The 16,840-nt window shown below is 42.0% G+C and overlaps 1 protein-coding gene across 5 annotated transcripts in view; it reads right to left on the reverse strand.

The window, feature by feature from the left end:
* CTPS2 (CTP synthase 2) overlaps positions 1-16,840 on the reverse strand; it is a 199,076-nt gene that overhangs the window by 139,270 nt on the left and 42,966 nt on the right. For all 5 annotated transcript variants that reach the window (XM_075594130.1, XM_075594129.1, XM_075594132.1 and 2 more), the window contains 2 exons: positions 9,595-9,727; positions 7,192-7,280 (listed from right to left, as the gene is read on the reverse strand). In XM_075594130.1, coding sequence (XP_075450245.1) covers positions 7,192-7,280; positions 9,595-9,727 — 222 coding nt within the window. The remainder of the gene's footprint in view (positions 1-7,191; positions 7,281-9,594; positions 9,728-16,840) is intronic.

A 16,840-nucleotide genomic window follows, 5' to 3' on the forward strand; every position in this document is an offset into this window, starting at 1 on the left:
ATTTAACAGATCAGCCGCCCATCAGCCAGGCATGAACCCAGGCTGGGAAGGCAAATGCAACGGGGCTTGTCAGAGGTGAGGAGCGGCGCATTCCAGGTATCTGCCAGGTACATACCGGGTATTTGCTCGAATAAAGTGTGTCGGTGCAGTAGTGAAGGCAAAGTACTCATCGCTTTTTCATATATATCTGGATTCCTGGAGATGGCGTGCATGCAGTCTGGATATGGTAACAGGAAAGGTTATCCCAAGTGGGACAGCGTGAACCGCGCACTGCGTGCCAAACAGAGGAAGAGAGGATGGTATTGCGTTCCAAAAAAAAAAAAATAGCTGACGAGTGCTGGATCGCTCTAAAAAATATTCTTTATTCTGCAAGCTGCAACATACAAGTGAACAAGGGACCTGAGAAGAACCTCTGACGCGTTTCATGCATCCGTGCACTTAGTCAAAGAGTAGCGTTCTTCTCAAAGAAGCCGGCATTTGTAAGGGTCATGAACCGGAAGTCCTGCTCCCGTTCCTCAACATTAGAACATTCCCCATGGTAAGTATACTCCACGGACAATGCATGATGACGAAACAGGTGGCAGTTCCCCCGGCAACAACCAACAGATGCCCAACACCCAAGGATACAAGTGATGTTAAAAAATAAGTGAAACGAAAAACATAATAATACAGAAAAGATTAAAAAAAATAGTTTCTTAGTAACCAATAAGTTGTAACATTAACTATTTATAAGCAACGGTTCAATATACATCAGATGGTACATCAATTACCATCATGTCTAAGGGACCACAGATCTTTTCAACTCCCTTGACAATTTCACGTGGTCACACACTTACACTTGGGTAACACTCGATGTCACATCGCTTTACACTATTATTAATCAACAGCACGGTATTTCAGCCATCCAATACTTTTTAGACACTTCTTATACAGTACTTCACCTTCACAGAACACTTTCATTGTTGAATAAATTGTATTTTTATTACCACAATTATTTGTTAATTAATAAACAATGTTATTTACAATAACGCGGCACTGCTATGGGCACGTCCTTTGCACCTTCTTACGTGAATTTATTTATGGGTTACTGGGAACAAATATGGTCAGAGGTTTTAGTCTTGCACACCTTAAATCCTACAATGTTAGCAATATACTTGCATTTAAAGTACCGGTGCTCCGTGGTTCAGGAAAAAACCTGTCTGGTGTATTCTCAGGATACATGTAAGTAAGTAGAAGATCCAGGGCACTTCGGATTTGCAAAAAATAATTTATTCTCTTAGTGGAGCACACAACGTTTCGAACTTCAATCAGTTCTTTATCAAGTGACTGGCCTATTTACTTACTGGGAACAAACTCACATTTATGGTGACAGCAACAAATATAGGCACAAAATTATTTTTTTTATCATAGATTTATTGATGACCGTATTTTGATTTGGGATGATGGCACTGATTCATTGAGAAGATTCGTGGAAACTCTGAATAATAATCAATTTAATTTGCATTTTACGTATACCACCCATATATATTATATCAAGTATTTGGATGTTCATTAATATGGAAAATTCTATTCAGAGCGATATATTTCGTAGAGAATTCAAGAAATGCATTTTTAAAAGCAACCAGCAGTCATCCGAGATCTATTATTCAAGGGATACCAAAAGTCCAATTTTTGAGATAAAGGAGGATTTGTTCCAGCACTGACATGTTCATTGAACAGTTTAGAGATTTGTCCCTCAGGTTTAAACAAAGAGGCTATGGATGCAGCGAGATACAAAATGATTTTGATCATGCCTTCAATACTTCAAGAATTGGTCTACTGAAGGGCAGTGTTAAGAATAAAAACACCAGATCAAAGAAAGTGTTAAGAAATAATTTCAGTGATAGTCCGTTATTTATAACACAGTATAGTCGTCATTCTAATTACATTAAGTCTATTGTAATGAAACACTGGCATGTTCTTAAATTGAATTCAGTCCTTAAACCATTTGTTGAAAATCAACCCAAATTTACATTTAGAAAAGCCAATACACTTTCAACACATTTATCTCCTAGCCTGTTTAAGGCTCCTACTAAGCAAACCCAATGTTTTTCACCTCCTAGAGGTTTTCACAAATGTGGTTTCTACAGCGTATGTACATTTCCAAAATCCATAAAAACAATCAAAAGTAACGAAAGACAAATATAAAATAACATGTAATATTGATCATGTCATTTATGTACTTCACTGTGGATGTGGAAAGAATTATGTAGGCCGGACCATCAGACCACTCAAAATAAGGATAATGGAGCATCTGAGATCAATTAAAAAGAAGGATCTGAGATTTCCTGTATCCAGACACTTTTCTAGTTGTCCTAAGGGTAATTTAGATATGTTCTCATTTAGTGGTCTGGAACATGTTGCATTACCAATCAGAAAAGGTGGTCATCCTCAATCAAAGAGAGATTTTCTGGATCTTTACCTTGAATACAGTACATTGAACCCTTTTGGGATAAATACTGATTGGGATTTAAAACATTTTCTGACATAACCTTCCATATGTGTTAATTTTTTGGTATGACACATCTTTTATGATTCTTTACAGTGTTGCAAGAATTCTGAAACATCATAATAATGTTGCAACATTGTAATAATTTAAGAGTGATTTATGGATTCTTTAAGGGTGTCTACATTATCTATTGTAGACCTCGATTTATTAATTCAAGTTATGATGTAACTTTGGTATTTGCATTTACATATTATATGATTACAGTGTTTTCAAAGCAACATCCTTGATACACACTTTATATTGATTGTAATTTTCATTACTATACAAAATTAATGTTTCCTACATTTCATTTGTAACATTTCCATGTATTGATTCATTATGCTAACAGGGATAATTTTCTTGTCTCTATTTAAAAGACATTTTTTAATTTATCTTGTTTTCTCTTTTATGTTTCAAGTACCAGTAGTTAGATGTATTAAAATATCAGTTGATTGCTTATAAATAGTTAATGTTACAACTTATTAGTTACTAAGAAACAATTTTTTAATCTTTTCTGTATTATTATGTTTTTCTTTTCACTTATTTTTCAACATCACTTGTATCCTTTGGTGTTGGGCATCTGTTGGGTGTCGCCAGGGGAACCACCACCTGTTTCATCATCATGCATTGTCCGTGGAGTATACAGTACTTACCATGGGGAATGTTTTAATGTTGGGGAACGGGGGCGGGTCTTCCGGTTCATGACCCTTACAAATGCCGGCACCTTTGAGAAGAACGCTACTCTTTGTCAAAGTGCACGGATGCACGAAACGCGTCAGAGGTTCTTCTCAGGTCCCTTGTTCACTTGTATGTTGCAACTTGCAGAATAAAGAATATTTTTTTTACAGTGATCCAGCACTCGTCAGCTATTTTCTTTTTTAGAACGCAATACCATCCTCTCTTCCTGTTTGGCACGCAGTGCGCGGTTCACGCTGTCCCACTTCGGATAACCTTTACTATACGTCATCATGCAAGCGTCATCACAGCTGTTGAGCCGCTCAGCTATTCGGCCGTCACGTGCGCTATCACATGGAGACGCAGAGGTTGTGATTAGGTGGAGACTAGCACAGCTGCACGGCAGACAGCAAATCCTGTCGCCGGCATCAGTGCGTTGCACGACTTCACAGCTGAAACGTGCTCTGTGCCTTTAAGAAAAACAAAGCATAAACCAAAAGCCTATCCCCGTTAGGGAAACTAACTAAACAAAAGTTCAGTCTATCTACCAGGCTGGGAAACCTCACCGGGGAGGAAAAAACAGCAGGCACGGCCGCACAACAGATAACGGAGGCTGGGCTGGGCGTAGAAATTCTTTATTGCATCATGGAAGTTTAAAAAAAGAGAGAGGGGAAGGCACCCTCCGCAACTCTTATGTGTTTCACCCTGAGGGATTTTTCAAACTCTGAAAACTCTGAAAAAGTCCTCTGAGCCTAGAGGAATCGGGCCACCTATAATTCTTGAACTTTGTTGGAGGGGATAAACCAACACGCCATTGTGTTCAAATGTAGGTGTGATACTATTCGTTATAATATAACTTATATTGAACTAACAATGTTGCACTAAGAGTGTGTTCTTCTTATATTGAGGACAAAAGCGCTGTGTCTACCTGAGCTGACCATCCATCGGGTTAAACCATTGCTGTTGATTCACTGGGAAAGTGTGAGTCCCCATTTCTGTTTTTACCAAAGATGTCTCCTATTTAAGAAAATACTACACTATATATTGTTTATATCTTTTTCATATACGGTGGTATCTGCGCTCCCCAAAATCTACCTTTGAAGATCTGTCTAAAGAGAATTGGACCGTCTCTATAAAGGGTTGAGCAGCGACTTTATATCACTGTAACTGGGGAGTAATCCCTGTTCAAGTAATGTGCCTTTAATCTAGCAGTGTGGTGGTTAACTGCTGGTAGTCAATTAATAAACACCACCTGCCTGATTTAGATTGCTTACAAAAGCCTGTCTGTTGAGATAGGAAGTGACTCCTTAGCTCACTTGGGGGCTGAACTTTGGAGACAGAGCAGTGGTTCTTGAGTCTCCCAGGAGAGACTGACCAAGAGAACACAGATCTCTGGAGCTGACAAATAAGACTTCTAAACCTGGATGCTGATATTTTCTGTGCACGCACGGGTGCGGTTCCAGGAGAGCAGAGAAGCTTACTCTACAGCAGCTAACAGATAAGACTTTCATTCTTAAGAGACTTCTTATATCGGCTTATCTCATGCTATGTGTTTGGGGCTGGGAGAATTGCTTAACTAAGGAAGATGTGAATTAATTGCACAGGATTTCACTAGAAATACTCCCAAGTGAATAGAAGCTTTGTTCCCCCCCCCCCCCCCCCTGTGTTTGGATGATTTCCTGATGAAAAAGAAAAGGCACAATAAAGCCTTATTATAATTTCACCTTATAAAAGTCTCCAATTGTGTACCTCTGTGAACGTCCGTCTACAATCACTAAATAACTTTAACAAACACATTTGCACGGATATATTTTTTATTGAGCACTATATATATATATATATATATATATATATATATATATATATATATATATATTTTGTATTGATTTATATAGTATAATTTTACTTGATTTTCTCTTAGGAAGGAGCGCCTAAAATCACACTTTTTTTCTTTGCACTAAGTTTGAAAGTAGGACACATTAAAAAAATATACAATACAAAAAAGTCCCCGTTACTAGTATTTGGTTTACAAAGTTTAGAAATACAGAGGTAGGAGAGTTATGTTCTTCCTAGAACACTGATCCCTTTGTAGCTTTGCTGAAAAGATGTGTAACATGGCCGGCATAAGCGTATAAGGGTCCATGTCAAAATGGATTTGAAGCAAAGGTGACACTGTATGCTCATTTGTGTGTAATTTTCCAGAATCCCTGGCTGCAGTGGAAGCACTATATGCTAAGAGATAATGAGGAAAGGCAGGGTTCAGACCTGTCTGAGATGTAAATGTGCTTACAAATGATATTTTCATTTGTTGATCAATAAATTGCAAATAGTTGTGATTCGTCATATTCAAGATTAGTGTTTCTTACAGAGCTTCAGTGGAAAGTCTTTATCAGTTGTTTCTAGAAATGTTTTTGCAACTCTGTAACTGGTGATAAAACAGTGTGTGTGTGTGTGTGTGTGTGTGTGTGTGTGTGTGTGTGTGTGTGTGTGTGTGTGTGTGTGTGTGTGTGTGTGTGTGTGTGTGTGTGTGTGTATATATATATAAGGGCGCTACTTACAAGCACCAGGTGTCTAGCTCATTGAGCTTTTGCTGGACTAGAAGGGAGCTGCGGAACGAAATGAGCGTGAGCTGTTTTAGCTGGGGGGCCGTTGAAGTGGACGCACATCATGACGAAGATACCGTGGCAGAGAGAGATACACACGCTGCAGACACGAGACTGCTATTCCTGACTAACAGAGTGACCATGGGTGTTCGTGTTTGATGCGCATGTCCTGTCTCATTGCTGTGAGTTTTTTTATTTTAGCTTGTGATAAATAAACCTGTACTACTTACACTATGGAGCCCGCGCGGTACCTTTTTGTTATATATATATATATATATATATATATATATATATAAAATATATATATATATATATATATATATAAATATATATCATACTACGGCAACACCAACAAAAATAACAAGAATAGGCCCTGAGTTCAATTCATCTATATTATTTAATCGCTTTGGTATTAATATTAACCTTTACAGTAGCATTCACCTTCGATATCTGCAGTTATGCGATCGCCCCTGGAGCGATCACATAATCAGGCACAGATGACCGAAACGGAAGAGGAGGGGACTCCATTTTTGTTTCTATTGGGTTAGGTGTTCTGTCTGTGAGGTTGCCCAATCTGGACCTAGACAAGGAGCCAATGCCCATGTCGCATCTGGTAAGGCATAAAGCTCCTCTACAGCAGAGGTTTCCAACTCCAGTCCTCAAGGACCAGTAGAGGTTGCAGGTGTTAAGTATACAAGTGCTTGAGCACCGGTGGTTCAGTCAAAATGATTTGACCACCAGTGCTAATGAGAGGATAACCTTAAAAGCTGCAATGTTAATGGTCCTTGAGGACTGGAGCTGGGAACCTGCTCTCTAGGTTAACAGAGCTACAGTATACAGCGTATTCTTCAAATGAAGTCAGGCACTTTTCTATAGCACAGCTACAGGTTAGTTAGTGAATGTCCCTGCTATGTTCTAAGTAAAATAAGTGTACAATATTCATACATCATTTTTATCACAAGCTCAATGTCAATACTGTGACTACAATTCAGGATGTTTTCTATGGGGCAAAGTTTAAAAGAGAGATTTAAAATCCATGGGGAAGAATAAGCCTGTGAGGAAACAAAATTGGTACATTAAGAAAATGAATTATTCTCCCCATGGTGATGGCAGATGTGTCCTGTTTCCTGGACGTAATGAATGTGCTGATATGTTGATTTTGCCTGCAGGCAATGTATACTTTGATATTTCGCTGCAACTGTCTGAAGATGCAACTCTGCATAGGTTTCTAAAAGTATTCTTAAATCTTAACCCGTAACATTTTATATTGAGTTATAAGATGAGAATTAAAAAGATAAGTGACAATAAAAAGGTTCTGTAATCCTCAAGTAACCTTCTCACTACCTTATATTGCTAATTACATTCAAGTAACTTGAAATTACTTACTCTGCTTTGCATAACTTTTCCCAGGCCTTGTGGTATTTCACAGGGTCTTCTGTTTTAGTGGAAAGCTCCAGCTCTGCAGAGTCTATGTACTAAGATAAGATAAAATAAAAGGGGTGTCGTTATTTTATGCTAGTGAGAAATGCTACTTTCTAAACCAGCATTTATTACCATTAAACATGCAAATAGCAAAGGCAAAATGGCGGCAGTCATGTGATCACTGCTTAAGCTATCACATGCCAGAGGCCTGGTGACACTGCAGCGCTGAAAAGGTTAAATGATTCCCAGGTAGCAGGTCAAAAACCATGTTTTTACAAACATATCTTCCTTGTAAACATTCAATCACCCTTAAAGTAACAACTGTACTTACCTGCACCCTGGTAAATTTGAATATGTTAACCACATTTTGTTGGCGATGTTTATTCCCTCATCTCCGGTCACCAAAATGCCCCCTCCCCCCCACTCAAAAGGTTAAGAGAAGTACTCCTTTCCTGACACCAGTTAATTTGATGTCCTTATAGCTCTCAAAAGGGTAATGAAAAATAATGCATGATTTTAATGGAAGCTACTGTGCCTGTTATGTGACATGGAGAAATTCCTGTCATCTGCCTGTGTCTCACATTCCAAAACAGATTGTAATATATATATATATATATATATATATATATATATATACAGTGTTCGACAAACCTATACATTTGCTCGCCCCGGGCGAGTGGATTTAACCCCCGGGCGAGTAAATATTGGCCCAAGCAGCACACGTTTGGTACTAGGTGGCGAGTAGATTTTTTTGGTGATTTGTCAACCACTGTGTATATATATATATATATATATATATATATATATATATATATATATATATATATATATATATATAAATCTATATACACACACACACACACAGTATGACAAAAGAGTACTGAGACAATAAGAAAAAGGTCTCTGAGTTGGACTGCCCCTCCTCCCCCTGCTACTTGGTGCAGTCCCTGTCCTTCTCCTGCTTACTCTGGCAAGCTCACTTCCTTTTTTTACACCAACAGCCACTGTGAGTAGCCATCTCTCCCTGGTTTCCACAGAACAAGATTGTTTTTTCACCTTCCCTTTATATACTGTATGCTACCACGAAGTTCCCTTACGCTTTCTGTTTATCCCCTCCAACAAAGTTCCAGAAAATAAGAAAGACTGTGTGTATATATACTGTATATTGTGTATATATATATATATATATATATGAGGTATGGTCTCCAGTGCTGCTCCATCCTGCAACGGGCGGGCAATTGCGCTTCTGCATGGGGAGCCGGTAGCCACCGCTGCTGGGGAATATCTGGGACAGTGGTCCTATCTCCAGTAGCCCCAGCGGCGTCCCACCTTGGCGACCTTTGTGTCCCACCAATTGAGAAACACTGCTCTATGAGTGTAAGGAATCGGGGAACACGTCCTTTGCGATGTGTTCCCTCCTTACCTGTCTTATCTCAGACCTCCGCTCTGGCACCAGCGCGTGCGCGCACCCCCGCTCAGCTTACAGACCGCACGCGCAGCTCTTCTAGTGTGCCACAAAGCTTAGCTCCGCCCCCTCGGATGCACCGCGATTCTCTTGCGCGCTGCGCGCACACGTGATGACGTGCACCGCTCCCCAGCTGCGTGGCAAGTATTCTATTAGCCCACTTGTCTCCTGCAGCCAATCCTTGCCTCCGCGGAGGCCGCACCTCCGCTTTGCCTCCCTGGCTATTGGTTCCTGTTTCCCATAAGTACCATGCTCTCACTCCCAGTCATTGCTGAGCATAACTTCTTGTAGCCTTGAGCTCCTACGTCCGTTGTGCCCTGCTCCCTGTCTTGTGTATGCCTTGCAGTTTAACCCTTCGTGTACCGACCCGGCTTGACCTTGGAACCTCTCTGGATACTGACCCCGGCTTACCCTCGACCTTGCGGATATCTCCAACCCAGACCACGGCTATACGGACCTCACGATTATAACCTCTCCAACCCCAGACCACGGCTATACGGACTTCCACAATTCTGACCTATCCAACCCCAGACCACGGCTTAACGGACTTTGACTATTCTGAACTCTCCATCCCAAGACCTTGGCAAGTATCCACTAACCCACTCTCTTCAACCCAGCCCCAGCTACGTTTGACAATCCGCCTTCCAGGCACGCCCCCGCTGCTGTGGGTGGATGGTTTACTACTTCCCCACCTCAGTAATGGGGTCCTGTCGTGCTCGTGGGCAGCGCAAGCGTTACAATGAGACCTTCATCAGGGTTATAATGAAGGTCCCATCGTACAGGAACGTACATTGTTTTCACTTTCCATATATATAGTTACATCCACAGTGGACTTGTCACTATACAGTACCATTGACATATTTACAACACGAAGCATCTATACAGTGCAAGTTAAACCTTACCATTAAATTCAGCTTGTGATTAATGGCCAGTGCGGAGTGCTCCAGGGCTTTAAAAACAGATGTGTAGCAGTCACTCAGCTTTGTGTACTTGCCAACCAGAGCAATGGAGCAAGTCTGCTGCAACCTCTCATACCTGACGGAAAAAGAATATTTAACAACCCATACAACATACTTTACCAGCATGTCAGCAACAACTCATCTTTATTTAAAAAAAAAAAAAAATGGTCACAGAACATTTCATGAAGGATTTCTACATATGTTCATCAATATAAAACAGCAACTAGTTTTAAAGACCCAATCCTGGAAGCTTAAAAAAAATGTAATCTTTTTTGTTTGTTTGTTTCAATATATGCATTTGACTAATTACCTAAGCTGCTGATCGATTGGTTCTCCCGTGATCGGTCAGCAAAATCCTGTTTTCCAGGGTTCACTAAATGGCTGCCTTTTCAGCTTCAAATTAATCCTTCTGGCAGTGTAACTGCAGCTACAGTGTATTTTTTGTATTGTTATAGTTTGCAGCACACACTGCTGGGAATATTGGCAACAAATTATCACAAACAGGAAAGTGTTACGAAGATCTTGCACTGCTTGGGAGATGGGCTAACACCTGCTATAGAAAGCAAAGGGTGCTCAGTATATTAAAAATGGCATTACGAATTTAATTTTAAAATAAAAAATGGTAGTTCCGCATTATCTAGTACTAAAACACACATGTACAGTAGGATATTGCTTGGATTGGTTTTTTAAGGAACAATAATATCATGATAAATAGCCGCTAAACTTAAAGTGCTTTTGAACTGAACAAAATAAATATAACCTTAAATCTTATTTGTGGGAGCGATCTAATATCATTTCACGTAGAAGTGTTTAATTAGAAACATGAAACATTTCTTACCTGCTATGTCCATGTTGTACAGTGCCCACACCCTACTCCCACCCCCCTCCGTTCTCTATCCCTAACCCACCCCCTCTGTGTTTATTAAAAATGCCAATAAAATGTAAGAGGGGGAAAAAAATCATGAAAAACAGCAACATTTTTTAAAATCACTTTGAAGAAAATGTAATTGGTTCTTTAAAGGAGCAATCCATGCAATATCCTATGTGTGGGTTTCTTTTCTACGTCACTACCTTTGATTATTTTAAAATGCAACTCTTAATGCCATATTTAATGAGTTTTAATATACGGACGACACTTTGATTTCTATAGCAGGTGTTAGCCCACCTATCCAGCAGTGCAAGATCTATGTAACACTTTACTGTTTGTGATCATTTGTTGCCAATGTTCCCAGCAGTTTGAGCTGCAAACTGTAACAACAGATAATGTTACCTTGGTAATATAAGAATACATTGTAGCTGCTGAGTTACACAGACTGACGGATTGATTTGAACTCGAATGGTAGCCATTTAGTGAACCCTGGGAAGCGGGATTTTGCTGATCAATCACTAATCGATCGGCAGCTAAGGTAATTCGTTTTCAATAAAGGTAATCAAATGTTGCATATATTAAAATGAAAAAAAAAAAAAAAGATTTAGAAAAAGATTTAAACTGCTTGGATTGCCTCTTTAACTCATTTTTGTTTTGTAATATACTGCTAGGATATCCAGCAAATAGAGGTGAGCTTACAGTACTTTGGAAGAAAGCCCCTTTTGGACATTTAATGCAATGACATATCATTGTGAGTAATTTAGTGCAGGGGAGGACAACTCCAGTCGTCAAGACCTCAGTATTAAAGCAAAAACAATTGCTGCACAGCCACAACATGCCTCAAAATATATTTATCAAAGCTCCACCCTCGCTACAAAATGCTTATGAATAAACAATGTCGATAATATTTTTACCCTTAATAAAAAAAAACAATGTAATGATATAGAACAAGAATTCCTCCCGAGGGGGGAGATAATGGGGGTGCACTGCGTGCCAACAAGTGCTTCGTGCGCAAAGAAACGGATGCTGGATCACTGTTTCAAAAGAATCATTTAGTGAACGTGGAGCAACGTCAAACTAAAACAAGTAGTCTTGAGAGTCTTGATATAGTTCCTATGGGAAATCAACAAAATTGCATAGGGGCATAGTAGGAGAAGCAATTCGAAGTTAAAGCCTCCACCAATCTGGAAAACAAGCCTTCTTTGTGAAAGATATGTTGGAGAGTTACACTGTAGGTAGCAGTGGCGTAGCTAGACATGGGTGGGCCCCCGGGCAAAAAAAAAATTCAAGGCCCCATTAATATTAATACTGACTGTAATTGTTTTTCTCCCTCCCCATCCTCTCCCTGATCCTCTCTCTAATCATCAACTCCCAGTCACCAGTTCTGCCTCCTCAACATCAGTTCCCCCTCACCAGCTCTCTCCCCTCATCATCAGCTCCCCTCACCAGCTCTTCCCCCCCTCATCCTCATCAGCTCCCCCTCACTAGCTCTCTCCCTTCCTCATCATCAGCTCCCTCACCAGCTCTCTCCCTTCCTCATCAGCTCCCCCACACCAGCTCTCCCCCTCCTCATCAGCTCCCCCTCACCAGTTTTCTCCCCTCATTAGATCTCGCTCTTTTCCCCTCACCTCTCTCTCCCCCTCAGCTCTCTCTCCCCCTCAGCTCTCTCTCCCCCTCAGCTCTCTCTCCCATGCCTACCTTTGGCGGGAGGAGACGATCAGAGGAGCAGCCGGCAGAGGAGCTGTGGCAGCACCGGAAGTTATAAAGACTTCTGGATCAAACTGCTAGAGGGCGCTCCTCCCCTGCCTTGCTGAGTCCTCTATCGGATTCTGGTTAACACCGGGGCCTGCCACCACATACCATGTCCCCCTGCCTGTCTCTACAGGGGGAAGGTGGGGAGAGAGTGCTTCCACTGCATCAAGGGATTCTGGGAAATTACATGCAAATGAGCACACAGTGCCACATATATATATATATATATATATACACACACACACACACACACACACGTACGTGTGTGTGTGTGTGTGTGTGTGTGTGTGTGTGTGTGTGTGTGTGTGTGTGTGTGTGTGTGTGTGTGTGTGTGTGTGTGTGTGTGTGTGTGTGTGTGTATATATATATATATATATATTATTTTATTTTTATTTTTCCAGAGGGAATGTTCCTCTAAGAATATTACTTGTAATAGTTGTAAATACCCCCAACCACTCACTGGCACCCTGTTAAACATTGACATTGTTGTTAAATTTAAAAATCAATATGCTGTATGATAAGTTCTTAGCTTCAGACAGAGATGTGTCGCCTGCCCTTGTAAGAGACATTACTTCACACAGTTCCAGTTGAAAGAACTGCTGAAGTTCACAGGACAGACATATCACTGCTGTAGAACCCTGTGAAGTGATGCCCCTTGGAATTATGACACAGGTCTTTACCCGCCGATCAAACTGGAAAACACATCTCATGGAATGATGCGCACGTTATAAAGTTGCTTTCAGACCTTCAATTAACATAATGCTTTACTTTGCACTGTCTTCATCTCAGCAACAAACAAGCACATCATTCTGGTTAATGTCACACCAGAGTTATAATTAGCAAAATGGAAAAAAAAAAATGCATACTTAAGTACAATTCCAGACTCATTTCATTCACAACAGTAAATCTGTACACAAACTCTACGCTTTGACATGCTTAAACTTTTTACCTTTTCGCAATAATTTAGCATTCAGTTATGTATATATACATGTTTGAAAGGTTCATGTCAGAAATGTACCATCATTCTTAAATATCATCAGAAAACAAAAAATGTGCACTTTTTTTTTAAAGCATAAAAATGTATAAATATAGAATATGCTAAATTTATTGTAATATGAATATACTGTATGATTGTAAAGATACAAATAAGGTTGTGCCCACTAAAACATGTCTTTAAGGATGCTGCAAAAAAAACAAGCAATACAGTCAATTGCCTAAAGTGGACAAGCAAAAAGTACCCTACTGTATTTCCTTGATTGTAAGATGCCATCGATTCTAAGACGCACCCTTGATTTAATAAAAAAAATTGGGGGGGAAAAAATCCCACTATATTAAATGTGCAGAATTTTTTTGTTTATTTTTTAACTAGCAGGGTCACATGACACTTCAATAACCAATGGGGAAAGTGAGGCAGACACAGAATGGGGAGCGACAGCAGAATGGGGGGAGAGAGAAAATGGAGGGAAAGGGGGGAGAGAATAGGAGGGAAGGGGGGGAAGAGAATGGGAGGGAAGGGGGGGGGGAGAGAATGGGAGGGAAGGGGGAGGGAGAGAATTGGAGGGAAGGGGGGAGAGAGAATGGGAGGGAAGGGGGGAGAGAGAATGGGAGGGAAGGGGGAGAGAGAATGGGAGGGAAGGGGGGGGAGAGAATGGGAGGGATGGGGGGGAGAGAATAGGAGGGAAGGGAAGGGGGAGAGAATGGGAGGGAAGGGAAGGGGGAGAGAATGGGAGGGAAGGGAGGGGGGAGAGAATGGGAGGGAAGGAGGGGGGAGAGAATTGTAGGGAAGGGGGGGAAAGAATGGGAGGGAAGAGGGGGGGGAAAGAATGGGAGGGAAGAGGGGGGGGGAGAGAATGGGAGGGAAGGGGGGAGAGAATGGGAGGGATGGGGGGGAGAGAATAGGAGGGAAGGGGGGGGAGAGAATGGGAAGGAAGGGGGGAGAGAATAGGAGGGAAGGGGGGAGAGAATGGGAGGGAAGGGGGGGAGAGAATGGGAGGGAAGGGGGGGGGAGAGAATGGGAGGGAAGGGGGGGGAGAATGGGAGGGAAGGGGGGGGAGAATGGGAGGGAAGGGGGGCACACACAGACCAGAGAGAGACAGATATGGCAGGGGCAGTGGCAGTGTGGGTGGGATTTTTCTTAACCCTTTTGCTGTCAGAGCAGCCAGCATCAGATTTCAAAGCAGTGAAAGAGGGGAGCATGAGAGAGCAGTAAGAACAGGATGGGCAGGAAGGTGTCCTGGATAAATAAACCCCAGCCATTTACATTTAGTGGCCCTTATTATGATGTTACCAAGTACCTTTTTATTCCTGTACTCATTGCTTTCCTAAAAGTAAAAAGAACATGTTCTAACAATCTCCTATCTTTCTTTTGCTAGCAGAGAGAGACACACACAGAGACACACACAGACACACAGACACACAGACACACAGACACACACACACACACACAGAGAGAGACACCGTGACACACACACAAACACATACAGAGACACACACAGACACAGAGAGAGAGAGAGAGAGAGACACACACACACATACACACACACATACAGAGACACACACAGACAGAGACACACACAGACAGAGAGACACACAGACAGAGAGAGACAGACACATACATAGACACACAGATAGAGAGAGACACACAGAGAGTGACAAACACATCCAGAGAGACACACACATCCAGAAAGACACCTCTGCACCTCCTGCATTTCACATGGAGATTCGGGAAGGGGTGGGGGGGTTTCTGGGCAATGTTGATGTGCCCTGACAGACATCTCCGATCTCTCTGCACCTCATGGGAAGGAAGGGGAGGAGAGGGGGTGATCGCAGCCATGTGCTGTTCATGCACACTGTGAATATCCTGGCCGGCATCTGCAGCAGCGCCCCCTAGCGGATTCTTTTTTTTTTGTAACAATTTTTTTTATTGGACACGTTCACATATAAAAGTACATACAGAAATGTCACGAGCCCGCAACATTTCAACTCAATACAATCAGGTGGTGACCAGTAACATTTTCACGTTTTCCATAGGGGGAAAAGAGAGAGAGGGGGGGGGGGAAGGAGGGGAGGGAGAGAGGGTAACAAACAAGTGAGGGGGAGGGGAATGGGTGAATGGGTGGGGGGGGGGGGGAATGGGTGAATGGGTTGGGGGGGGTGGGTAAAGGTACGTCCAGAGGCTTCCTTGATTCTCTCTCCTGCTGTCTGGAGGGGACTAAAGGTCTAGGTGGTTGGCCTTTTTGGGCTTTATCTCTCTAACCAGGGGCCCCATGTGTTCCGAAATTGAGGCATCTTCTTTTGGAGCATAGCTGTCAGCTTCTCCATAGTCATGACCTCATTGATTCTTCTGACTACTGTAGTTCTCGAGGGGGGCTTAACCTGTTTCCAGGCGGCCGCTATGGAACATCTGGCCGCTGTCAGCATTGCCGTGATCAGCCTTGACATCGGCGGAGGAAGATCTTCGATGGGTTTGCTCAGCACCAGGGTCAGAGGCTCCAGGGGAATGGGGAGCCCCGTGGTCTCGTAAATGAGCATCTGGATCATGGTCCAGTACCTCTGAATCTCCGGACATGACCACCAAATGTGGGCCATGTCCCCCTTTTGACCACATCCCCTCCACCACAGATCCAGTGTGCCAGGGAAGACTTGGCTCAGCCTAGCCGGGGTCAGGTACCACTGAAATATAATTTTATAGATATTTTCTTTTATTGTTGTGCAGATTGATGTTTTAGCGGCTTGCTCCCAGATTTCCTCCCAGTCTTCCAGGTCTATTTGGAGGCCCAGATCCTCCGACCATTTTTGCATGTATCGGTGATTCGGGGGGCTGGATGTTGGCTCTATTCCCTTATATATCTTGGAGATCAGGCCTCTTTGGTAGGTATTTTTAATGCATATGGATTCAAATCTGGTCAGCGGGGGGAACTTGGAGGTTGGGGATAAAGATAGTAGGAAGTGACGAACTTGTAAATATTTAAACAGGTGAAGGCCCTGGATCTGGAATTTATCCTTCAGCGCCTGATAGGTTAATATCTCCTCCTTCTGCAGCAGATCGGCAACCATCCTAATATTATGACTCTGGAATTGGTCAAATTGTCTTGGGGAACACCCTGGCGGGAAATTGGGGTTCCCAAAGATTGGAGTGAGCTGGGAGGGGGAAGCTAGCAGACCATATTTCCCTTTGCTTTTAAGCCATGCGTCCCACGTACATCTCTTTGCTCCTAGGTCGAACCTCTGATTTTGCAAGCATAAAGTCCAGATCCCAACATTATCTGTCTGTGTAGGGAGTCCCGTTCTCCTCTGACACAAGGTAAATCAACAGGGTGTGGGCGGGTATGGGGTAGCGGATTCTTTTTAAATACATTAATTCTAAAACGCAGACCTATTTCAGCCATGTGAAATTAGGAAAAAAGTGCATCTTAGAATCGAGGAAATACGGTATATCCCAGAGAGCTCCCAAAGTGGGTAATAAAACATTAGATTTACACCTTGGTGATGGCCACTTGATGGTTACAGTGTAGGCCATGTTGTTCTTGAAGTAATTAACATTTGATATAGTCTCATTATGAGAGTACT

The sequence above is a fragment of the Ascaphus truei genome, chromosome 3 (genome assembly GCF_040206685.1).
Source record: "Ascaphus truei isolate aAscTru1 chromosome 3, aAscTru1.hap1, whole genome shotgun sequence".
NCBI lineage: Eukaryota > Metazoa > Chordata > Amphibia > Anura > Ascaphidae > Ascaphus > Ascaphus truei.